The following is a 26370-nucleotide window of genomic DNA, read 5'->3' on the forward strand; positions in this document are numbered from 1 at the left end:
AGTGATGTTTATCAAGAATTTTTAATCTAGAAAAAAATTGAATAAGATAAAGCTTACCTGTTTCACATTTGATGCACAGACCATTCTCGCCTCTAATTGGTTCATTGGTTTCGGGGTCAGCTTTGACCAGAGTAACAGGATAGACAGGTACAGCAAACCATGGAACGTATCCGACTGCGCCAATTTTATTATAGCCATTCACTTGAAATGAAAAAAATATTAAAATCAGTCGTTTCAATCGAGTGAAATCACAGTAGAAAAAATCTTCTTGCAAACAGTAGTTAGAGCAGAAATCTCGACTCATACGTCGATATGAAAGAAAAAGTTACTATAGGTCCAGGTTTTTATTTCTATTTTTATAGAATCGATACATTATTTTTTAATTTCAATTTATTTTTACTGCGGATGATGCCCACATAAGCGGTTTGCTTGTGTGTGGGTAGAGCGCCCACTGGGACTAACGTTTTGACTGGGATAATACGGTTTCAGATTTAAATTAAATATAATTCATTTCCCAGTTGATAGAATAAAATATAGTGAGGTCCACGTGGGGACTTGTCTATGTGGGATGACAAAAACTTTTTTTTTACTTTGTGTGGTGAGCAACATGCACGGTGCCCCCTGTGGGTTGGGGGAGCTTTGAGTAGAACATCGTACTCAAGAATGTGTTGAAAACCAGAATTCACCCACAGTATCCCTGCTTGTCGTAGGAGGCGACTAAAAGGGAACCCAAGGCAACTCCAGAAGTTGCCTTGCCTTCAAACCCACGATATCTGCCCCATCAGGGCAGTTTCGGAGGGGCAAAAAGAAAAACCCAAGAGACCAGAGATGGGTGATAATCCAGGCACAAATGTGAGTCGAGGGTGGCCGGGCGCCCTAGAGGCAATTTAGCGACCACTCTCTCAGCGGAAGGACCTACAAAGAGACCAGGAGTGAAACTCACGTAGTTCACGAGTTTTGGGTGGAGAGATCAAACCTCACCACTGCTCAAAGAAGGGTGGCCATTTAGGCAAAACTTCTTGGGAGAGGTGAGGCTTCTGACCCTGCAAAGTTTCGAAGGGGCGAAAAGAAAAAACCCAAGAGACCAGAGATGGGTGAAACTCCAGACACAAATGCGGGTCAAGAGGCTGAGTCGAGGGTGACCAGGTGCCCTAGAGGCAATTTAGCGACCCCTCCTTAAGCGGAAGGATCTACAAAAAAGCCAGGAGTGGAACTCACGTAGGTCACGGGGACAAATCAGTCTGAAGAGACTGCCAAGAACATCACGCTGGATTGTGACAAGCAATCTAACTAACATACTACTTGGGAACACAATAAGCTTTGGTTGACGTGTGGGGTTCTTTGAACCTTTGCATCCTTGAATCCGTCCCTTCAAAAACAATAAACATGCACGGTAGGGTGCAGTGCCACATATATTAGACGATCACTAATACCTATAGTGAGGTCCACGTTATAATGGCAGTGTTTGATTAGTAATGGTATTGCTATCCTTGTCTATCATTCAACAAAGCGGATAGCGCTATCTCTTTCTCGCTTTGCTCTGTTGCCAGATCGTCTTTCAACAATGTAGAGTTTATAATTAATTAGCAAAATATTTCATCTTAATTATGAAAATTCATTATGCAATATTATTGAAAAATATAATTTCTTGTTTTATAAAATATAATTGATTATTTTAACGAGAATGAACATTTAATATTATATCAATAAAACTGTATCAGCTACCGTCTATAGAAGGCATTGACAAGACACAGGATCGGCAACGTTTTTCTCCTATCTTTTTCCACTGCCATTATAACGTGGACATTACTATAGCAGTTGCGAATGCTAATTCGTAAAACAAAAAAGTGAGAATAACTCAATGTAGGCAACGCAATTTTCCCCCCAAAAAATAATAAAAACTAGAACAAATCAAAAATAGAGATGGTTTGTAATATTATTAAGATTATTGTCAAGTGGTCGGAGTATTAGTTTAGTATTGGTTTGAATACCATTATGGAACTTGTGCTCTTTTAGAATTATACAGAGTCCCATAAAGTACAACTGAAATAAAAATAATATATAAATGAAATTTTTCATTTTGACTATCAAGTGAGGAGTTTTCAATTTGCGAAAATGCAGAATAATTATGTAGATAAAAACCACATTTTGAGAGAAAGGAACAAGTTCGAATTCAACAATTGAACAAAGAATATTATCATGTCGAAGGTTATTGAAAGTATATTACATAACCTGACAGATTAAAATTACAAACTATTATCTCAATTTCAATCGCTAAAATTATAAATAGGTAATGAGTCAGACTTGATGACAAGATGTATTCTCAACTACATTAATTTTCAGCATAAATATTGAAATTGTGGAATGAGTGTTTCTGACCATCAAAAATTAATCGAGATTAATATTACAAAGTGGGTCGTTGGAGTAAGTGATAACGCGCCGGTCTAATAATCGAGAGAACCCGAGTTCGAATCACGACCGGGGCAAACAATCATCATCCCTCTCACTCATTACCCATGCACAAGCCTAAAGAGCTTATGTGGGCATCACCCTCATCACCCTCAGTATTATAAAGTGGAATAGTTGTTTTTATACAATAAGTCAGTAGAGTAAGTAAATAAAATTAAATAGGAATTATTACTCCAGGACAGGAGTGGTTGCAAGTGAGATGCTTACTCAAATTAGCATTTCCCTCAGTAGCACCATAGAATTCGCCAACCCGCTCAATGTTGAAACGTTTCATGAACTGAGCCCAGATTTGGGGTCTCAATCCGTTTCCGACAATCAGCCTGACCTACAATAACAATTGAAAATATTAGAAAATGGCACAAATACTCTACTAAACACGATTCAATAGATTACAACACTACACAATTTCAATACAGCTATAAACAAATGAAAGTTCAAGAATTCACCAATGATTGTACTAAATAGCAATGTGGAGAATGCTAAATTTATTTATTTATATAGCGTATGGCAGATACACAACACATATAAATCTCATGAGTCTCAAATGTCTAAATATACAATGTATATTTTTTCAATTTCTTCAAGATGTTGTGTAGTTTTTGGTCAGGAAAACATAAGTATGTCTGACCGCCATTATATATGCTAGTCCATTTAGTGTACCATTTACCCAATGTGTACCATGGGGCGAACTAGCGTTACAAATATTTAAGTAAGAAACTGATTGCTGGAACAATTTTGAGAATACTAAATATTAACTTAATAAAATAATGTACAAAGATTGTAAACTAGACGTGCCTTTATTTAGAACTGAAACAATCACAAATTGAGTTTGTTGTTTTTAATAGTTTTTCAAAACATACGTATGTTTTAGTAAACATATGACTAGCTTCTATTAATAATCTCCCTTATTTTCTTCTTTCAGTTCATCACTCTTCTAATGTGAATTTGGTTCCTCCTTTTTATCCCCTTATCTTTTATCCTAGCACTATAGGAACGAAGTTGTTCGAGTCGATTTAAAACTGTTATTCTGAAGGCTAATTAATAAGTAGAAATTATAATCTTTTTTTCAACTGCAAAACTTTGGATGATATTGTATACAATTTGTTGAATAGTTGTGAAACTTCTCTCTGAAAGCACACTGTTTTAATTGTCAACTCCACTTTTATTAGTTCAAGTAGATGAATTATTATCAAACGAAAATCCCAATTAAATGCTGTAAATCACCCCGCAGACTGCTGTCACCTATTGTCAATAATTGCAGTAACTTCTGCTAGTGAAAAATAGGTGACAACAGTCTTCGGGGTGATTTACAGCATTTAATTGGGATTTTTGTTTAATAATAATTCATTAATTAGCATTTGAACAAATGCAATTTCTCATATATTTCCATCTTTAAGTGGATTGTTTCAATTCCAGTACAGCTGAAGATAAGTTACTATCAACAAGAAACTGCAGCCCTGTTATTGAATAATTAACAAAAGTGCAGTTGACAACTGAAAGAGTGTGGTTTCAATATTGTACACACTTTATTTTTCGGGTAAAAGGATCGATTTTAATTTGAATTGAGATGGAATAGATAAAAATAGCTGAGGGAAACGTTATAGAGAAGAAAACTGCTCACCTTATGTTGTTTCTCCTCCGGTTTCTCTGGCAGTGCGAGCAGGTAACGGCACATCTCTCCAATGTATTGGGCCACCTACAAAAAAATCAATAAATTGTAACAATCCTAGTATAATAAAACAAATTTGAAACATCAATGACAAGACAAACATGGGCCAGTCTCGTTGGATTAATAAATATAACATGAAATCAATTACCAATGTAATCAGCTGAAGATGTGGTAGGTATTGCCATGAAACCTGGTTCTGTAATATGAATTAATTTTCGAATGTATTAAAGTGATATTGACAATATCAGTCTTCAGGTGCGTACAGATATACGCGCCGCGAACATGAGCAATTCACTTTTAATCAGCTGACTATATCTGTATTTTTACAGGAACGGTAAGATACAGATATAGATGCTTGGCATCAGCTGATTAAAAGTGAATTGCTCATGTTCGCGGCGTGTAAATCTGTACGCACCTTTATTCTTTCAATTACCTATATATTAAAACTAGAACAAGAAATTGACTATACAAAACCGCCGAAGTAAACCGAAATCAACATTGAATCATGAGATCTTTTTGAATATGAATTACGGATGTATGCAAATTTTTCCAATCTTGCTTCCATTGTATGTTAAATTCCTCTTTCTATTACAAATAGGGAGATGACAAAGAATGTTAACATCCAAAAAAAAATATAAATATTATTGATTGAGTACAATATTTATATGGATTACAATATATACTGGCTTAAACACTTGAATATTATAATAGCTTACAATACAGCAACGTTTTATACGAATTTACAAAATAATAACTATTGAACTAAAAATTCGACTAAGTCACTGTCAATGTTGTAGAACCTTTCCATAATGAAATAAAAACACACATATATTGTCAAATTCTAAACAGTTTTATTTGGTACAGGACCATGGTTTCGTGGCCACACACGTCACATTTTCATGTGGTCATTTTCATGGTCCTGTACCAAATAAAACTGTTTAGAATTTGACAATATATGTGTGTTTTTATTTCATTAACTATTGAACTGTACATGATATGGAAAAAAGAAATTCAGAATTACTTCAGAATTAAGATAGTATTGCTTTGCATCTCCATAAATTGTCGGAGCTTTGAACATATCAATGTCCATTCTTTGGAAAGAATACTTAAAAAATCCTTCCCAGCATCTTTCTACCAAATTATTGTGGTGTTGATAATTGTGGCTCTACATTTATTTGATGTATTTGACTACTTTGGTTTGTATTTTATGTATGTTGACGTTGCTATAACATTGTTCAATGAATAATAATAAATAAATTTTATTCCCATGAAAATACAAACAAGCAATTCAATTAATAAAATATACATATTATTTGAAAATACAATTTTAAAAATTTACTACAGATGTAAAGAAAATTGATTTTTCTAACTATGGAATCCCATGTACTAAAGCAGAAAACATCAATGTTTTCTGCAATGGATATATTGATTTGATAAGTTGAGACTGTGCAAAGGCTAAAAATAAACTTTCTACTGGTGATATTTTTCAAAGTTTTTCTATTTTTATATCATCAAGCTATCAAAATGAAAATGTTTTCTCAGGAAACATTTTTTTCCGATCATTAATTTTTGAGATATGAGCGGCTAGAGTTTAAATTTTTGGGACAGAACATTTCAAATTCGGTAAGAGATAAATCCATGAGATTTGAAGGATAAATTCTTCATGGTATTGTTGATCTAGTAAAACAAAAATTTTCTTAAAATATCAATTTTTGAGAAAATTATTCAAATTACCAAAAATGACCAAAAAACTCAACTAAGAGTAATTTTTGGTAAATTGAATAGCTTTCTCAAAAATTGATATTTTAAGAAAATTTTTGTTTTATTAGATCAACAGTACCATGAAGAATCTATCCTCTAAATTTCATTGATTAATCTCTTACCGAACTTGAAATGTTCTGTCCCAAAAATTAAAACTTTGGGCGCTCATATCTCAAAAAGTAATGATCGGGAAAAAAATGTTTTCTTGTGAAAACTTTTTCATTTTGATAGCTTGATGATATAAAAATCGAAAATTTTGAAAAATATCACCATTAGGAAGTTTATTTTTAGCCTTTGCACAGCCTTAAACATCCTTGTAATGTTTCATCAAAAACTTGAATAATAATGAACTATATTAATCTACTTACAGTACAATTATATTTGATACAGTCGTTCCAGAAGTTGGAGGCTGAGAACTTCGATCTGATTACAACAGTGGAGCCACAAAGTAGAGCTTGTCCAATACCCAATAGACCTCCAGCAGTGTGGTACAGAGGCAGTGGATCGTACACAACATCATCCTCAGTGATATTCACTACTTTGTTTGTACTGACAACCATGAACATGAATCTGAAATAAAATAATCGATTTAAACACATTATCAACAATTATTATTAAACGAAAATCCCAAATTTCGCATCAATTGTGCCTTAGAGACTGTTGCCAAAGCTGTAATAGAGGTGAGGCAACATTATTAAACATATTTCATTTATAATTATTATCAAACGAAAATCCCAATCAAATGCTGTAAATCACCTCGAAGATTCTGCTACTGCAAATATTGACAACAGGGTAAACAGCTAGATGGAAATTTGATGAGCGCTACTATACAAAAATTATTTGTCAGCTCGGGAAATTTTTTGTATAGTAGCGCTCATCGAATTTCCATCTATAGTGAGGTTCACGTTATAATGGCTGTGTTGGATTAGCAATGGTATTGCTATCCTTGTATTCATTCAACAAAGCGAATAGCGCTATCTCTTTCTCGCTTTGTTCTGTTGCCAGATCGTCTTTCAACAATGTAGAATTGATAATTAATTGGCAAAATATTTTATCTTAATTTTGTTTGATTAGCAATGGTATTGCCATCCTTGTCTATCATTCAACAAAGCGAATAGCGCTATCTCTTTCTGAATTTGCTCTGTTATCAGATCGTCTTTTAACAATGTAGAATTAATAAGTCAGTAACAAAATATTTCATCTTAATTTTGAAAATTCATTATGAAATTATTGAAAAATATAATATCTTACTTAATAAAATATAACTGATTATTTTAAACGAGAATGAACAATAAGGATTACATCAATAAACCTGTATCAACTACCTTCTATAGAAGGCATTGACAAGACCGAAGTTCGGCAACGTTGTTCTCCTATCTTTCTCCACTGCCATTATAACGTGGCACTATAGATTGAAATTCGATGAGCGCTACTATACAAAAAATTATTTGTCAGATCGGGAATTTTTGTAAAGTAGCACTCATCGAATTTCCATCTAGCTGTTTACCCTGTTGTCAATATTTGAAGTAGCAGAAGTATTCGGGGTGATTTACAGCATTTAATTGGGATTTTCATTTAATAAAAATGATTCATTGAACAAATGCAATTCCCAATTTCAATCTATCAATAGTTTATTTTTCCTTCACACAATGCATACATGAATGTATAATTACATAAATACAATTGACAATTAACAAAATAAGTTAAAAGTAAAATAGTATTATTATTAAATACGGAAAGTCCCTGAAAAGGTTAAAAACCTGAGCGCAGGGGATTAATTTATTCCCACATTTCCACACAACAGTTTAACAGCAAATATTTTCAGATTGGTTTTAGAAATGAAACTTGCTTTCCCTAAATAGATGATCTGATTGTATTCTATCATAACCAGTTATTTTATTGTTTGCTATTTTGAAGGAGTACAGTGTCTAGCACTGACCAAAGCCCAACCAAAAATTAGTATTTTAGCAGCGATTTCTATAGCCCCGGGTGCACACTATTCGTTGTAGTTTACAGAGATGATTTGACACCTATCAAGTTCTATTACGATAGGACAAATTAGGTTAAGAGATCAAAAAGTAGATTATAAATATTGGAAGATAATGATTGTTTAACTTTGAAAGATCGAAATTGGTCAGGTGCGAGATGAAAACTCTGACACCAGACCTAGATCAGATCATATAGTACTCTATATATATACTATATATTATTCTCTATATTATTATTCACGCTTTTGCGGATTATACAAATAAGAGGGGCATTTACATGCAACCTCCAATTCTTCTCTATTATTCAGATTTCTCATCAGCCTATATTTAAACTACCAGGTACATTGCAGTGTTTGACGTACTATACGTGCCGTATCTAGAAGAACTGATTTTTGCATTTTTTCTACTAGATTGTCTGAAACATCAATCATTTTGCAGCATTCCAGAAATTCCAGTTATTATTATTATTATTATAACTAATAAATTTAAGAAAATAATTGAATGGATTAATTTCATAATTGTTGTAAATGAATAAATAGATAATTGAAACACTAGAATATTGTTTAATAATATCACCAATTTATTGAAAAATCACATACATGTTTCAACATATACGGTGTCATCTCATGTGTGAAAATTTAATAATTTCACACTCCATAGGTGATGAAACATGTAGGTAATTTTCAATAAATTCATGATATTATTAGACAATATTCTAGTGTTTTCATCATGGATAAATATCTTTATATTTCACCAAAAACCATACCAGAAGTGAAATTCTTCCTTGAAATTTTATTGAGTAATAAAGTAACGTTAGATAACTTATGTCTCATTCAAAAACTAATAAGAATGAGTCATTTATTTTTCAACAAACTGAGTAATAATGATAAGAAAGTTATGAGTAATTTTTAACCAAACTGTACCAAACGGTAATAAGAATACTATGATCACCCCAACACATATGATTATAGATTATGATAGTTATAATTGGGATGAAAATTATATTTAGCAATCTCTTGAACCTGATCTGATAATTGTATTATCTGTATCTTCACTTGTAAATAAGACCTTTTAGGACCAGTTTCCGAGCTCGGGATCTATAAGTTGTGGACTTACAGAGTCCAGGATTAGAATAAGCTATCGGGTCTAAATCGACTTTCTGAGTCAGGGGTTTATCTTCTAAACTCCGGGGTCTATTAAGTTCTCGACTTATTTGAGTCCAGGACTTGAAGCAATAATCATGAGGGAAATTCTCAATACTTTGTTGTTGTATTGTTGGCACTAGTCTATAGCAGAACAGCTGATTGAAGCGGGCTAATTCAAATGGACATGCTCTCCAAACTACAGTATTTTGTAACAATTATTCCGTCAAAATACGTTTCGATTACTTTGTAGGCCTGTTCAAAGTTAAATCTAACCTTTTGAAACATGAATGAATAAACATTTCATTTTACGTTATGCTATTATTGATCATTGATCCTAAACAGTGATTTTGGAATGAAAATTCTAGTAGGCTATTGAGTTGGAAAACGTATTTGTTTTGAAAAAAAAACTGGAATAATAATTTATCATCAATATGCTGAATATGACATTGATTAATAACATACACACTGGAATATAAAATTCCAAGTCGATCCTCGTATTATTTTTCTTGGAAATTTTTAGGTTAGGTATGTCACAGTAGTAAAATGAGGTTAGTTTTTTATGCATAATTCTGATAGAACTTCATTTTAAAATAGACTTGCAAACTGTAAATTATGAATTTAGATGAACTTATCCAAATAATTTACGTATTCCAAGACATTTATTTGGCTATTCATCTATTCCAAAACAATAACTGAGATGTTTTTGCTCAGTTTAAGTCCAGAACGTAATTGATTTTAAAACCTACCTCAGTCGAGGGTTTAAAATCACGCTGTTTCAAGTTCTGGACTTGACGATTTTTGATAAATCCTTGACTCGGAAAGAGGCGAGAATCTAATTCAAGTCCTGGACTTATCAGCCTTTCACTCAGAAAGCGAAATTATTAACTCCAGGGTCTAACGTGATTTCTAAACTCCAGGGACTATTTGAATCCTCGACTACGTTAACGCTCTGACTCGGAAAGCCAATTTTCTGGCTACAGAGTTTAAAGCCAGTTAAAGTCTAGAACTTAGCTAAATCCCGAGCTCGGAAACCGGCCCTTGGAGGCCTTATCTACCCAAATCAGAGACTCACATTACTTGAGAAAGACCCATATTACATGGGGATAAAAACTTTCAATGCTTTGCCACATAGAATTCAAGACAGTGCTACCCATGATCGCTTCAAAGAAACGACCTTAAATAATATAGTCTCTTGAATATTTGCACATATAAAATTGAGGAATTTTTTTTAAAAATCTCCACTGAAACTTGATGCTATACATATCCTAATATGTATCATGTAATATGAATCATCAGCCATTCATCTATTCATTCATTCTTCATTTATATTCATCTATTTCATCATTCATTATATTAAGTTGACGTTTCATTCATAGAATTACATTATGTTAAGTTTAACTATTTCTATTTTTTTTACATCACTAGAGCTTTGCTCTATCAAGTGATTTCATGTGAAAATTGTGTAATAATAAATAAGTGAGTATTGATAAATTGTGACCTGCAGTGAGTCATGACAGCCGCTTTTGGCAAGCCAGTAGTTCCCGACGTGTAGATGTATGCGAACTTATCAGTCATCTTAGCGAGGGCGATGTCTTTGGGCAGAGGATCGGTGGAGGATGATTGCAGACCACTATCCAAATCCTTGCCCTTCAAGTCCACCTTGGACTTATCTTTTCCGGTCAGATAGATGTCAACATCAGGAATCGAGGAGAGTATTTCTTTGATGTCTGCAAAAATTGATCAATAGATTAAAGGAAGAAAGGAAAATGCCACCTCTCAACAGTGATAAAAATATAAATCCATATAAATAAAAATATAAATCTCAGTATCCTTTTAAATTACTTTTGACAACTAATTATTAGTTATTTGTGAAAAAATAATTTAAAAGGATACTGAGATTCATATTTTTATTTTCATTTATATTAAAAGTAGTCCTGAAGAAAAAAGACAATAGATCCATATCTCTAAATACACAGAAAGAGATAGAAATTCCACCTCTCAACAGTGATAAAAATATAAATCCATATCTCTCAATACACATGTACACAATGATGATTGGACCGCATTGGAGTCTCATTGAGAAATTATAAGTGGGCAGTAGAGATTGACTAGTTTTTCGAATGTATTTCTACATCTCAAGTAAGGATTTGAATTTCAGAATAGGAGAGAATTTTTGAGCTCATAAAAGACAAAATAATATCAACAAATTATGAATAACAAGTGCTACGTTTAGTAATAGAAATAAAAACTCACATATATCGTCAAATTGTACAGTTTTATTTGGTACAGGTCAGGACCATGGTTTCGTGACCACACAGGTCACATTTTCAAGCTGACAATTTTCTTGTTTTTATCTCATTATGGAACGGTTCTACAACATCGACAGTGACTCAGTCGAACTTTCAGTAATAGAAATAACATGTTAAATAACATTTAATAGTATAAAAACGCACATCTGTTGCCAAATTCTACACAGTTTTATTCGGTACACGACCATGGTTAACATTTAATAGAAATAACAATTATACAATAACAATTAATAGAAATAACATTTCTTTTTTTAGAAATCACCTTTTACTTTTTAAAGATGAATTTAGGAGCGGTTTGACTCGGTGGTCGCGCTGATTAGCTCAGATAAGTTAAGAATCATGCACCTGATACTCCCGTTGGAGGGATGACCAGGGATGACCGCTTGAGCCAACTCCTCTGAATATGATTCATGAGTTGTAAAATCGCTTCTCGGTGGTTCGGAATCCACCATACAACAAAACTGTAGGTTCATTCAACACCGTTATCATCCGCCTAACTACCCACGCACAAGCCTAGAGCTCATGTGGGCATCACTCTCAGCAGAAATTTGTTGATTTCATACGAACAGTGAATGAGAAAAATCAATTGATTGCAATGGATATAATGGATATAACGCAGTTCTCTGACCACGGACACTGAAAATCACTGCTGTTTATCAATGTTACTCACAAATTGAACAATGATAGAAGGTGATGAGTCCTGGTTCGGTTTACTATATAGTCGATGACAATTGTCAACCATATTATCAGTGAATTAAAAAAGAAATAAACAAGTCATAAACCTGAAGTGTAATCTGTAAACTCCAATATTATCTATTTATTTTATTTACAATGCAAATAACACTAATGTAATAACATTGGCAGATAAAATAATAAGATAGTCCTTGTGCTATTTTTCTTCCAAATTTATAGGTGACAAAGTCCAAGATAAGGTTAGAATTTCACGTGTACAACTCTAAGGGAGTATACAGAGACAATGGCCCATATGAATAAAACCAGAGCAAATGCTCATGAGCAAGAGCATGGAGCTTAAGGTTTGCTCATGAGCAAAAGGTAGAACAAAAGCATTCGCTCATTTTTATATGAATAAGCTTTACCTTTTACTCTTACCTTATGCTCCTGAACTCTGGAGCAAATGCTCACGTATTTTAGAGATTTTTCATCAGCTGATTCGCTTTTGTAGCCTTAGTTTGTTTTTATAGCTCACGGAAGCGCTAAATATGCAAATAGGGTGCACCGCTTGTGTTCGCGTCGTCTGCTCTGTTTTATATTATTTTATGAATAGAGTTTTAGGTTAGTTGAGTTTAGAATTTTCAAATAATAGTGTGAAAAAATGTCATCTCTATAATAATCTTTTTGGTTGTGATCGTATCTGGTATGGTTTCCTCTTCCTCATACGAATTAGTTGAGCCATTTTACTATGAGCAAAAGGTGATATGCTGCTCTAGACTAGACTCACCTTTTTTGAAGCATTTGCTTCAAAAGTTGAGCAAATGCTCTAGTTTATTCATACAATTTTTAACAAAAGCTTTTACTTTTGAGCAAATGCTCAAACTATTTTCTTGATGAGCATGAGCAAAATGTTTTGCTCACGTTTATTCATAGAAAATGAAGCAAATGCTCCATATTTTAGAAGTATAAGCAAATGCTCAACTTTATTCATATGGCCCACTGATAAACTCCTTGGGTTTTTACTTATTATTTTTTGGATATCCACTATTGCTTGTAATTCTAATGGCAGCAATGTGAAGTATTTCCTTCCCATGTAGTGCGTCTTGTTCTTGAAAAATTCTAACCTGTGTCTTTCCGTTATCCTCCCAAATCTAGTATTGTAGCCATGAGTCTCATTCCGTAGTTCTTCTACAGGATAATTTCTCTAATATGCATAATATGCTAGATTTGGGAGGATAACGGAAAGACACAGGTTAGAATTTTTCAAGAACAAGACGCACTACAAGGGAAGGAAACACTTCACATTGCTGCCATTAGAATTATAAGCAATAGTGGATATCCAAAAAATAATATTAAGTAAAAACCCAAGGAGTTTATCATTGTCTCTGTATACTCCCTAAGAGTTTACAGATTACACTTCGGGTTTATGACTTGTTTATTTCTTTTTGAATTCACTGATAATATGGTTGACAATTGTCATCGACTATATAGTAAACCGAACCAGGACTCATCACCTTCTATCATTGTTCAATTTGTGAGAAACATTGGCCCATATGAATAAAGTTGAGCATTTGCTTATACTTCTAAAATATGGAGCAATTGCTTCATTTTCTATGAATAAACGTGAGCAAAACCTTTTGCTCATGCTCATCAAAAAAATAGTTTGAGCATTTGCTCATAAGTAAAAGCTTTTGCTCAAAATTGTATGAATAAACTAGAGCATTTGCTCAACTTTTGAAGCAAATGCTTAAAAAAAGGTGAGTCTAGTCTAGAGCAGCTTATCACCTTTTGCTCATAGTAAAATGGCTCAACTAATCCGTATGAGGAAGAGGAAACTATACCAGATACGATCACAACCAATAGTTGAGAACTATAAAGCTCTTATTAGATTCAGCCATGATATATATCACCATTATCCCTACAAAAGAATAAATACAAAAGATTGAGAATTGAGAACTATAAAGCTCTTATTAGATTCAGCCATGATATATATCACCATTATCCCTACAAAAGAATAAATACAAAAGATAGCTACCTGTTATAAAGATAGCCATCATAAAATAGGATATAGGCATTTAAGAAGATGAGAGTGTGGACGATTATAAGAAGGCTATTGATATTATAAGAATATGCTGAAGATTGTTATAGAGATGGCATTTTTTCACGCTATTATTTCAAAATTCTAAACTCAACTAACCTAAAACTTAATTCATAAATAGAAAACAGAGCAGACGACGCAAACACAAGCGGTGCACCCTACTTGCATATTTAGCGCTTCCGTGAGCTATAAAAACAAACTAAGGCTACAAAAGCGAATCAGCTGATGAAAAATCTCTAAAATACGCAAGCATTTGCTCCAGAGTTCAGGAGCATAAGGTGAGAGTATAAGGTAAAGCTTATTCATATAAAAATGAGCAAATGCTTTTACTTCTACCTTTTGCTCATGAGCAAAACCTTATGCTCCATGCTCTTGCTCATGAGCATTTGCTCTGGTTTTATTCATATGGACCATTGTTTCCGCTGTCAATAAGAAAGATTGGTACTGATCATCAATGATCGATTAGTTACTCACGTGATGACAGTTCAGTTCCAACGATGACGGCCTTACAGCTGGCTACTTGAAGAGAGTGCGCCAAAACATTGCTACGTTGGTTTGTGTTGACCAAGGCTGAGACGGCTCCCGATTTTTGACAGACCTAACCAGAGGCACACATATTCGGGACGAGCCTCCATAAATATGGCCACAGCATCTCCGCGTTTGATTCCCTGTGCTTTGAAGTAGTTGGCAACCCTGTTGCTGTACTCTTCAACCTTCAAATCAAATACACTTATTAAAACATAACTTATCAAAAAGCATTAAACTTAAATGGCATGAATGTCCGAAACATTTTGTGATAAAATAATTCAAAAAGGGTACTGAGATTTGTATTTTTCTTTCTATTTATATTACAAGTAGCCCTATACAGAAAAGAGATAAACTTATCAAGTTATCCTAATAAACATATTAAACTTTGGACAATTTTAATGAACAGGGTGTATTTCTTATAAAAATAACACAACATTATATCTTTACAAGTGGTAATTTAGTGGAATATTTCTAATCAATTTAAGCCATCTAAATTCAAAATTTATAGTTTCCATGTTTATTTTGGACTAAAATCGTACACGTTAAATGCTAACCTTATTTTGGACTGTGTCGTCACCTATAAATTTGGAAGAAAAATAGCAAAGTTTACTAGAATAAAGAAATTTAGGAATTGGAACATTCCATTACATTTTTTGATAGATAAATTGACTAAAGTTTTCAAATTGAAGTGAACTTCAATAATATAATCTACTAACTAACAATGCATGAATGCAGAGCTACATATTTTTGCAATAATTTAATTTACAGGTCTCAAAGTTTGCCTTCATGACTTTCCTAACTGATTTTCTAACTTGACATGACTGACTCGATAACTTGAAAACTGACTTACACAGCGCGAATATATTAAGTAAAATGATACTATAGTTTTGTAAAATGATACTATAGTTTTGACAGTAAAACTTCATGAACTTTGGATGAATGAGAAAGACTCTGAATTTGATATTGTAAGAGATTGGTACTAATATTCACTGCAAAAACTATATTCACTAATATAATATTAATATGGAACCAATTTTGTCTTGGACTTATTTATGTAAATAAAATTATTATCAGACATACAAAAGTATTCTAGAATTACTTCACTTATATGGGCTACTTTATTCAAATTAATAAAAAACCATATAAAAAACTTGTAGTACCCTTTATTAAAAACTTAAAATATAGTAAATATATCTAGTTATAAATAGCTAATTTTAAAACTTATTATTATTAGCTTTATTTTAAAGTTTTTTTATATTATTTTTTTATTAATCATTCTAGAATAACCTTGGAATTATTCACACAAACTATGCTTTCATTCTACCAATAAAATGATATTAGATAGTAAACTATTATGATTATAACACAAAGCAAGTGCTATGATTGTAATAAATATGATAAAATAAATATTTATTCCAAACATAATTGGCCTGAACCGGGCACGTCTTCAAAAAAAAGGGTACTGATGATTCCTAAAAAATATCAAGTATCCCTATAGAAATAAATAGAGAATACAGTTTATTCAAACAATAAATTATGTATCGTTCCATAATGATTTCATCGGTCTAACACATATTATTCCTTCTCTTCAATTGATTAAAAGACACATTTTGAATATTCTACAAATTTGAAAAGTATTTCTATTCAAGTAGTAAGAGAATTGAATTTTTAAACATCAGGAAACTTACAGAGCTATAACTTAAAAGTTATCTTATGCTACTGTTAATATTATGCATTTCTATGCAAATTTACAACACTGTAGCACAAGAGCATTCAAACATGCAAAAGCTTCAGTAAAAAAATCATGTCTCAGCAAAAATTGATGCTACAACATTAATGTGTATGTTAATGTATTCCAAGCGCTTTCGCATTCTGATTAAAAAAATGCAAGGAAATATAATTTAAAAATGCAATAATATGATATCTCAATTACTATAAGACTAGAATTGTTTCCAAATCATGGCAGTCTTGAAATGGGAGTTATTTATACTACAATCCACAGACTTATCAACAATTTATTATTAGTAATTACTGTAGTAAAAAGTTCCTTAACCAAAACAGAATGCACAGTGACTCATGAGTTCATTCAACATTCACCAAGAAATTACTATCGGTTGATTCATTGCAGTTAGTTGATTTCTAGCGATAATTGATTCATTCACTACTCAAAATTTCAGAATTGTGTAGATAATCTTTTACGATATTTGGCGTGATTCATTTCTAAGGAACTATGGTATGTACATTAATTTGAGAGTATTAGTATTCACAGTGGAATGTGGTCTAGAAAACGTCATATCCGCTGATTTAGTTGAAAATAGAAAAGTACACAAGTACTCAAAGAATAAAATAAGTAATTCAAAAGAATAAAATAAGTAGGTTACTCCCGAGACATGCATATATAGGAACACATTTCTTCTCAACAGATTCTGATTAAGTTTTAATAAGAGAAAACTTAAATGAATAGTTAATAAGATTGAAAAATTATATACATTAAAAAATACATTCGATGTAATAAGAATGTTCTCAAACATCCAAAAAGTCCTCACTGCATTTTTTTTTCAATTAAGTTCATTTTTTATTCGAAATTACCTACTTTCTTGAATTATATCGGGCAAGCATGAATTATTACTTTAGCATTAATAATTATTAGGAAAATATTCTCAAACATCCAAAAAGTCCTCACTGCATTTTTTTTTCAATTAAGTTCATTTTTTATTCGAAATTACCTATTTTCTTGAATTATATCGGGCAAGCATGAATTATTTACTTTAGCATTAATTAATTATTAGGAAAATATTCTCAAACATCCAAACAGTCCTCACTGCATTTTTTTTTTCAATTAAGTTCATTTTTTATTCGAAATTACCTATTTTCTTGAATTATATCGGGCAAGCATGAATTATTTACTTTAGCATTAATTAATTATTAGGAGAATATTCTCAAACATCCAAACAGTCCTCTCTGCATTTAAAAAAAAAATATTATTTTCATTCGAAATTACCGATTTGCTTTAATTATAACGGGCAAGCATGAATTATTATTACTGAACCCATTTAATAGTTTCATGAAGCAACGAATGAGTGTAATCATATGACAGTATTCACAGTTACATTGTAAGATACACAGGTGAATGGTTTTTATTGAAAAGGCGAAGGGCGATTATGGGTTATAGTACTACACCGCTCCCACACCTGTCATGGGTTCGAATCCCATTCTGTTTGACATTTCATAAATTATCCCTTACCACATTACTCATACACAAGACATCATCAGATAAAAAACAGAATTCACTCCATTTATTTTTCTAATTTTTCAAGCAATTATAGCTGTGATGTTTCTTCGCAGTTCATCAATATTGAATAATTGAAATCAATGAATTGTTTTAATGAATAACTTCAATTTTTAATGGATTATTGTGTATCATTGATTCAATAAATGATAAATATTACATAGCTTTGTTTTATCCACCCTTTCGCTCCTAAATTCTAAAAGGGATAATTTGATTAGTGTAGCATTAGACATTAGAGGTGGCCAATCCAATATTCAGGAAATAATTTTTCATTCAGATTCTTACAAGCATGTATAATCTTGAGGTTGTGTTGAATTTGTTAAAAATGCACTTAAATTTACTCAATCTATTTAAAGTTCAAAGTTATTGAACTTGTCCACAACGTGTTGCATACAAAAATGTTCAAGAGTTTTATTCAATAAAAAACAAACATTAAGTACACTCTTCCATTGATTTTTTATTTTTTGATACTGTTTATGTCTTATTTTGTTTTTGATTGGAAAAATTAATAATTTATTTTTTATAAGCCTATTAAACGGGTTCAATAATCATGCTCACAGCATTTATATAATATAGAACTATTACTGAAATTACTTGCAGTTCACAATAGATCTCAATAAATCCTTAAAAGTTCTATGTACCGTATACATACATAAGTATGTTTCTAGTAGTTATCGAATAACAGCATATCATTCGCATTTTCACATCTTCCTCAATATGATAAACTTGAATAAAATGCAGTCCTGCAAATGAATAAAATTGTTAAAAAATTTATTTAAATAAAGTCCTGAAATCAAAAGCTAGAGCGGGATACATGAAAATCCAAAACTTGATGAAGCTCACATTTGTTAATATGATAAATAGACACCATTTCAGAAGTTCTACTTGGGAAGAGGTCAAAATTTTTCTCAACAAATTCTGATCAATTTTTAATGAGAAAATACTTAAATGAATAGTTAATAAGAAAAATTATATACATTAAAAAATGAACCTAATACATTCGATGTAACAAGAATGTTCTCGATGTCCCGATGACTAATTCAGACCAGCTCCTTTTCCTCTGAAATAGTAAAGAAAATTAGCACCATCTACTATCCCATTAGCATGCAAACCAATGTCTACTTCAGCATTACAATTCTATTTTCTAATATGCTAAATACAATTGTTTGAGTGTATTTGGTAAACTATGAACCTGCTATACAAATCTGGTATAAAAATGGAGCATTCCCGTATCTACTCTAAGATAGTAAAAAATATAATTGAAGTGTGCACCCGAATCACATGCATAGTTATCATGCAGTACTACACTTGGAAAAAAATAGGAGACAATTATAGAATATTGCACCTGGGAGAAAGTGAATGTCGAAGATTCGTGTACAATGGCTGCTTTGTCAGGGTGTCTGTTGGCGTGCACTAAGAGTACCTGTGGTGTAGTCCATCCTTTCCACTCCCAATATTTTATAGTAAATGCATACTTTAGAAAGTTAATGGAGGTACTAACGAAACAGAAAGTAAAGAAAAATGTTCAAGATTAATAAACTTGAAAAAATATTACTGTATTGGAAAAACATCATATTCACTTAGGATATTCTAAAGTGGTGAAATATATTTAGCAACTAGATCAAGCCATTTTCAACAACAAAGAATATCAAAGTCGTTGAAAGTTGTGTGAGGAGAATCTCAGAGTAAAATATTTTTCAAATTCTAGCGGACATTAAATGATTGGACTGAAGAAGTTTTCGTGGATAAGTCAGTGACTACATTTATATTAATTGCTTCTATGTGTTGGAGTGGGAGGTGATACACAGTAATATAGGAGATAAGCCTTTGAAGAATCAGTGATATGTGAAAAAAGTGAAGGATAACTAATTAAATCTTGAAAAATAATGATAATGTGAGAAGAATAAGTCTACATTATAGTGAATTTCCCATAAGCATTGGTGAGAACCATTGAATTAGGCGACCTTGGAATTTCCTGAAAGTAGACACTCTGGAATGAATTAAAACTGAAGAAAACTTTACTTCTCGTATCTTATGATAACTATAAAATACAAATGTACCATTTGTGATGGTGAAAAGGACTAAAAATCATCAAATCATACACCAAATACTTGAGTTTACAGAAATGCATGTTGAGTTTTCAATATACGTCCTCCATTGGTGCACAGATGATATCATCTATAGTGAGGTCCACGTTATAATGGCAGAATTTGATTAACATTGGTGTTGCTATCCATGTCTATCAGTCGATAAAGCAGATAGCACTATCCTTTTCTACCTTCGCAACGTTGCCAAATCAATGTAGAAATATAATTGAGGCAGAGAAACAGCAACTCTGTTCTCCTATCTTTATCCACTGCCATTATAACGTGGACCTCACTAGAGAAAACTTGGCGATTCATTGACAATCTGCGTGTTGATGCATTCTGCCACTGTAGCTGAAACACCTGATATTTGTTTTTTATAACAAGAGGTAAGAGAACAACAAAAAGGTGTTAATGATCCTTTTTCACGCTGTGATATTGGGAAAAATACGAGTTGTGGTTTCAGTGCCAGAAAATACGTGACTTGCAGTTTTGGTTGAGTGGTTGAATATCAAAGTTGTTGAAAGTTGTCTGAGGAGAATCTCAGAGTAAAATATTTATCAAATTCTACCGGACATTGATAACAAGATGAAATCTTGTTCACTTGTAACTTGTCGTTTTATACTTTTGTGAATATTTTGTAGGAATTTCGAGTGAATAAATTTGATTTGACATTGGATGACTGGACTGAAGAAGTTTTCGTGGACTATTTTAGTATAGTGCTGTCTCATGAATTCAGAATGTGATTCTGATTCACTGGACTTCAATATAAATAGGTTCATATAAACATGGGTCATGAAATGCACCGTTTATGAATTATACAGAGTGGAGACTTATAATCCTTCAATAAAATGGTGAATTGGAAGAATCTAGAATCTTTGGAAAAGATTGTTTAATCTTCTCTCTTTTCACATTTTTCTTTATAATAATGAAGTTAATGTTGTTTAAACGAAAAACTAGATTTTCGAAACACTTTCTTGTGTTTCATTCCAATTTTTTTCCAAAAACTAATGGAAATCTGTGACGGATCAATTAATTTTTTTTCTATTCGAACCAGATTTATGTAAGCATTGATTGACCTACTGTACTAACTTGATAAGGTTATTCTTTTGGAATGAATTTGATTGTCAACTCATTTGACATAAAAACAAAAAATTGACAAACTCTATTGACACCCTGAAAATTTCAGTTGGTAAACTGTAAAAAAAGATTTCTAATTTTCATTCTGTGTAATTTTCAAAACATTTCCGGGCCTGCTTTTTGAGGCTATACGGAATTATTTCATAAGTTTAAAATAATCTCGTGCAGTGTGACAGATTCCTCCAGGAAAACTATGCATGGACAAAAATTTAATCTATGGGGTAAAGCCGATCAGCCCCCCAAGACAAAAAGTCAGAGTGCGTCACTGCATAGAATTGCCAATATTTACGTCATTGTGACGTAGAAGTCGAGGCGAAGACTTGCAGCTTGAAGGCTTCTTCGAGAAACCGGTACAGCATGTTAATAACCTACACACTTGGAACTTTATTTACTAGCTACACGTACAAGTGTCTTCAGAATTATAATTTATTTTTAGAGCGCTTCAAACGTGGGAGCTGTAATGAATTCTGCGTCAATATCCTTTTGTTTCATTGCATACTGGACAATTATTGACCGAACGTAGTGAGGTCTATGTTTCAACTCGGATTTTCTTTTGTTTGTCTGTATGTAACACGATTTCGGCCAAACGCGTGGATAGAATTCTATGAGATTTGACAGGAATATTTCTTTTTCAACTGCGCGTTTATGTATACACAAGGTTTTTTTGAAATTTTGCATTTTAAGGATAATATGAAAAGAAAAGGAATTTCTCCATACTCTGATATCACTATATATATATCATCTACTCTGAAGATAGGATTAATCAAACTATAGAATTATTCATAATCAATCAGCTGAAAAGTGGATTACACAGATGTTTTGGAGAAGCCGTGTCCATTTCTATAAGGTCTATAGTTTCAATCAAAGACCTTAAAGTGTTATGCATCTTCAAGGTCTTTGGTTTAAATATTTTGTTTTAGTCATTGTATTATTATGCGTGCCCATCAGTATATAATATACTGAAAGTATCAATCAATATTCCCACATTTGAAAAAAAACTTCATTTGATAGGTGATTAAAGATAATCAAATGAACTAAATAATGCTGAAGAAATAATAATATTTTTTATTGTAAAAAATTAATTTTCATAGCATGGGAAGATTATCACGGAACTGGATGAATGATGATTCATTATATAAATCACTTGAAAATATGGAATACAAATTCAAACGTGAACTGAGTTTGTTAACATTTCAAACAGGTTACATCAGATACTTGTGGATGAGAAAACTGCGTGAGGTCTACTGTTCACAGAACTACTAGTTTATTGATTTAATATTATTATTTGAGCTCAATATATCATGTCAACCTTAAAATGGTAAAGAAGTACAAATAATAATAATATCGAGTAACCTGGCTGGCTCAGGTCTGGTGTCAGAGTTTTCAGGTCGCCACTGATCAATTTCAGGGCCTCTGACATGACTTAACGACTGCTTTTTAGGCAGCCGGGACCGACGGCTTAGCGTGTTCTCTAAGAAGTACAAATGTAGAATTCTAAATGAATAAGTTGATGTTAAGTAGTGAAGGTGATATTGCGGCAGATATCCTCATTGGATGAGACGACTATAAAGCTATATACGACTAATAAAGAATTGATTGATTGATTGATTGATTACTTTATTTATGTAGATTACAATATATACTGGCTTATACACTTATATACAATAGCTTACAATACAGCAAAATTATAGATGAATTTACATAATATAGACTAAGAAAATAATTATTGAATTGTAATAAAGAACCAACTCAACTTGGAGTTATCAAAGCAATCGTGTCTATATTTTTCATTGAATAAGTGAATGCGACAATTCAAGACGTTTCATTCAGTGATATGAATAATATTACGACAAATTTTCATAAATTACACTGGTTCATCTAATTTATATAAAACATAACTTTTGAGATGCGGGTACACCAAAAAAATAGCCTTGTCAAGTCAAGTAACTCATTGGTAAAATCCGTTTTAAAACATATTTGTTCATATTTATTATTCATTATTTTGTTCATATTTCATCAATAGGTACTCTCTAAAAATGTAAGTATTCTGGTCGGCTAGTTTACTTATTGGGGCCTATTGCATGTTAAAATACAAGCTAATAATTTAATACATTCCCATCCTAATAAGCAGCTGACCACTGATATTATTTGTTTGTATTTCATCATGCAACAGGACCCAGTTGGTAATAAAATAATAACGAAGCAGATTTGATCAATGAAGCACATACCATATTTATTAATAAGTTAAATAAATTTATCAAGTAGAGTAAGATCCACGTTATAATGGCAGTAGAGAAAGATAGGAAAACAGCGTTGCCGATCCTCTGCCTTGTCACTGCCTTCTATAGGATAGCTGATATGTGATGTAATATTAAATTTTCACTCTTGTTCAAAATAATCAATTAAATTTTACTCGTTAAGGAAATTTATTTGTCAATGATTAAATGATAAGTTTTCATAATTTGAGATTAAATATTTTCTGAATTTATTCAATTTACAATACAAGACACAAGACATTTACATAGACAACATATCTAAAAACAAATTTGTGAATATTTTGCCCACATAGACGGATCTGTGTGTGGCAGTGTGGGGAAAACTTTCTTTTTACTAATTAGAATTTTATTCAATACAAGACACAAGATACATTTTTACTTTCCTTGCCCTACTACCATAGGTAAGGAAAGTATTGCTTTCCAAAAAAAATTAAGGTACCCTAATTTCAAGTTTTCTATACGTTTCAAGGTCCCCTGAGTCCAAAAATATGATTTTTGGGTGTGTGTGTGTGTGTGTGTGTGTGTGTGTGTGTGTGTGTGTGTGTGTGTGTGTGTGTGTGTGTGTGTGTGTGTGTGTGTGTGTGTATGTGTGTATGTGAACACGATAACTCCATTCCTAATCAACCGATTGACTTGAAATTTTAAACTTAAGGTCCTTATACCATGAGGATCTGACAATAAGAAATTCAATAAAATTGGATTCAAAATGGCGAAAAAAATGGCGGATAATAACAAAAAAAAACATGTTTTTCACGGTTATCTCGAAAACGGCTCTAACGATTTTCTTCAAATTTATACCATGGATAGCTATTTATAAGCCCTATCAACTGACATGAGTCTCATTTCTGGGAAAATTGCAGGAGCTCCGTAATATTCTTGTGAAAGATGGCGGATAATCACTAAAAAACCATGTTATTAACGGTTTTCTCGAAAACGGCTTTAACGATTTTCTTTAAATTCATACCATGGATAGCTATTTATAAGCCCTATCAACTGACATGAGTCTCATTTCTGAGAAAATTGCAGGAGCTCCGTAATATACTTGAGAAAAATGGCGGATAATTACTAAAAAAACCATGTTTTTCACGATTTTCTCAAAATAACTTGACCGATTTTTTTTCAAATTCATACTCTGTATAGTTATTTATAAGCTCTATTGACTGGCATGAGTGTCCTTTCTGGGAAACTAATGGGGGGTCCACCCCATCCTTGAGAAATGGACTTTGTAACCTCCTTCTCGTGCATGAGGTAGGTAGGTAGGTAGGTAGAGCAGTTCATAAAAAAAAACACATAGTCGAGATATTTCATCTGTAGAACAGCTGTTTTGACGACTTTAAAAAAAATGACGACTAAAAAAAATCATCGAATTTCACAATTTACACAAAGGAAAAAGCACTCTGAAAACAATTATATATATACACATATACAAAAATCTGATCGTAGTTTCAAATATGAGCAAGGAAAGTTGTGTGAGTGTACCACACCAGATTTTTATATTATATTTATACATTATACAATGTTGAATTATATTTCAACATAGTTTAAAAAAATATCTGGCAATGTTGCGGAGCTGGAAAAGAATATCTGCTTTGTTGAATGATAGACAAGGATAGCAACACCAATGTTAATCAAATACTGCCATTATAAAGTGGACCTCACTATAGTATAATAATATTGATTTAATAATAGAAATTCAATATTGAGTTTTAAAAACTTATCAAGTGAAATAATATTGATGTACTTGTGTTTGAGGAGATGCAAAAAGAAGCAAGGTCGATCATTTTGAGGAATTACAAAGCGAAGTATAAATCATACAGTGTTTAACAGAAATGAATATATTCTCCTCAGTTGACAATGACAGGAAGTTTTTTTAAGTAGGTAGCTTATTAATTATTGTGAAAATTATCCATTGAAATAGATGCAGTACTTGAGGTAATAAACAGTTTGTCATACCGACATAAAACCACAATTATATTAATAAAGGTAAATTTTGAGCAACAATTCGGTTAGAAAATGACTCAAGGACATTTGCTGGTCTCACTGATGAATTTGCTTTGTTTTAGATGAATGTGAATCTGGTTGGGTAACGCAACTTCCTTCACGAATTGAAGACCACAGCCACAATCAATGTTATTAGAGAATGACTAGCTCTCACACTCAATCTACGCTCTCACTCTTTCCTTCTGCAATCATAAATTCTTCAAGGTCGATTGCTTTGGACCGTGCTCCAATGACGTAGTATTTAAAAAGTCGACATGAGAATGGCATAAAAAACCAATAATTACGGCTCAAGTGAGTTTAGAACTAGTCGAATGTATGGGCTCTGAATTCGCGTAGAAACGGAAGTTGAGTCGTAGACTACGTATTTAGTCTTAATGAGACGAGACCAAATGAACCTTACTGGTGGGGACTGAAGAAAACAAACACCACTTGAAGAAAAATGCATAGAAGGAAGACAATTTGATGTTAAAATTCTAGATTTCATCTGCGAGTTCTTAAAAAGAAGACCTTATAGTAGTAACGGAGGACGTATTTTGCCCCTTAGGGAAAATTAATTAACAAAACGGGGGAAAATATATTTTTTATAAACTTTTATCTTGAAGTATGAACTTTCAATTCTTCTTCATATGAGTTTACTAGGACTAAAACGGGGGAAAATATATTTCTTATAGACTTTTATCTTGAAGTATGAACTTTCAATTCTTCAAATATGAGTCTACTAGGACTAAAACGGGGGAAAATATATTTCTTATAAACTTTTATCTTGAAGTATGAACTTTCAATTCCTCAACTATGAGTCTACTAGGACTATACCGGATGTTTCAAAAAGAATGACCCAATTTTAAACAGTTATATTTATTTTAAAAAAAGGTGTACACAAATAGATTTTACATCAAATTACTCACAGAAGTATCAAGTTTATGATGATGTATTATTTATAC

At 32.2% G+C, this 26370-nt stretch overlaps 1 protein-coding gene across 1 annotated transcript in view; it reads right to left on the bottom strand.

Moving 5' to 3' along the window:
- LOC111046588 (long-chain fatty acid transport protein 4) overlaps nt 1-26370 on the bottom strand; it is a 53975-nt gene that overhangs the window by 15299 nt on the left and 12306 nt on the right. The window contains 8 exon segments of the mRNA XM_022332168.2: nt 58-201; nt 2677-2794; nt 4091-4165; nt 6268-6469; nt 10531-10759; nt 14586-14694; nt 14696-14824; nt 19274-19424. Of these exon segments, the coding sequence (XP_022187860.2) occupies nt 58-201; nt 2677-2794; nt 4091-4165; nt 6268-6469; nt 10531-10759; nt 14586-14694; nt 14696-14824; nt 19274-19424 (1157 nt within the window).

Source organism: Nilaparvata lugens, chromosome X, assembly GCF_014356525.2.
Source record: "Nilaparvata lugens isolate BPH chromosome X, ASM1435652v1, whole genome shotgun sequence".
NCBI lineage: Eukaryota > Metazoa > Arthropoda > Insecta > Hemiptera > Delphacidae > Nilaparvata > Nilaparvata lugens.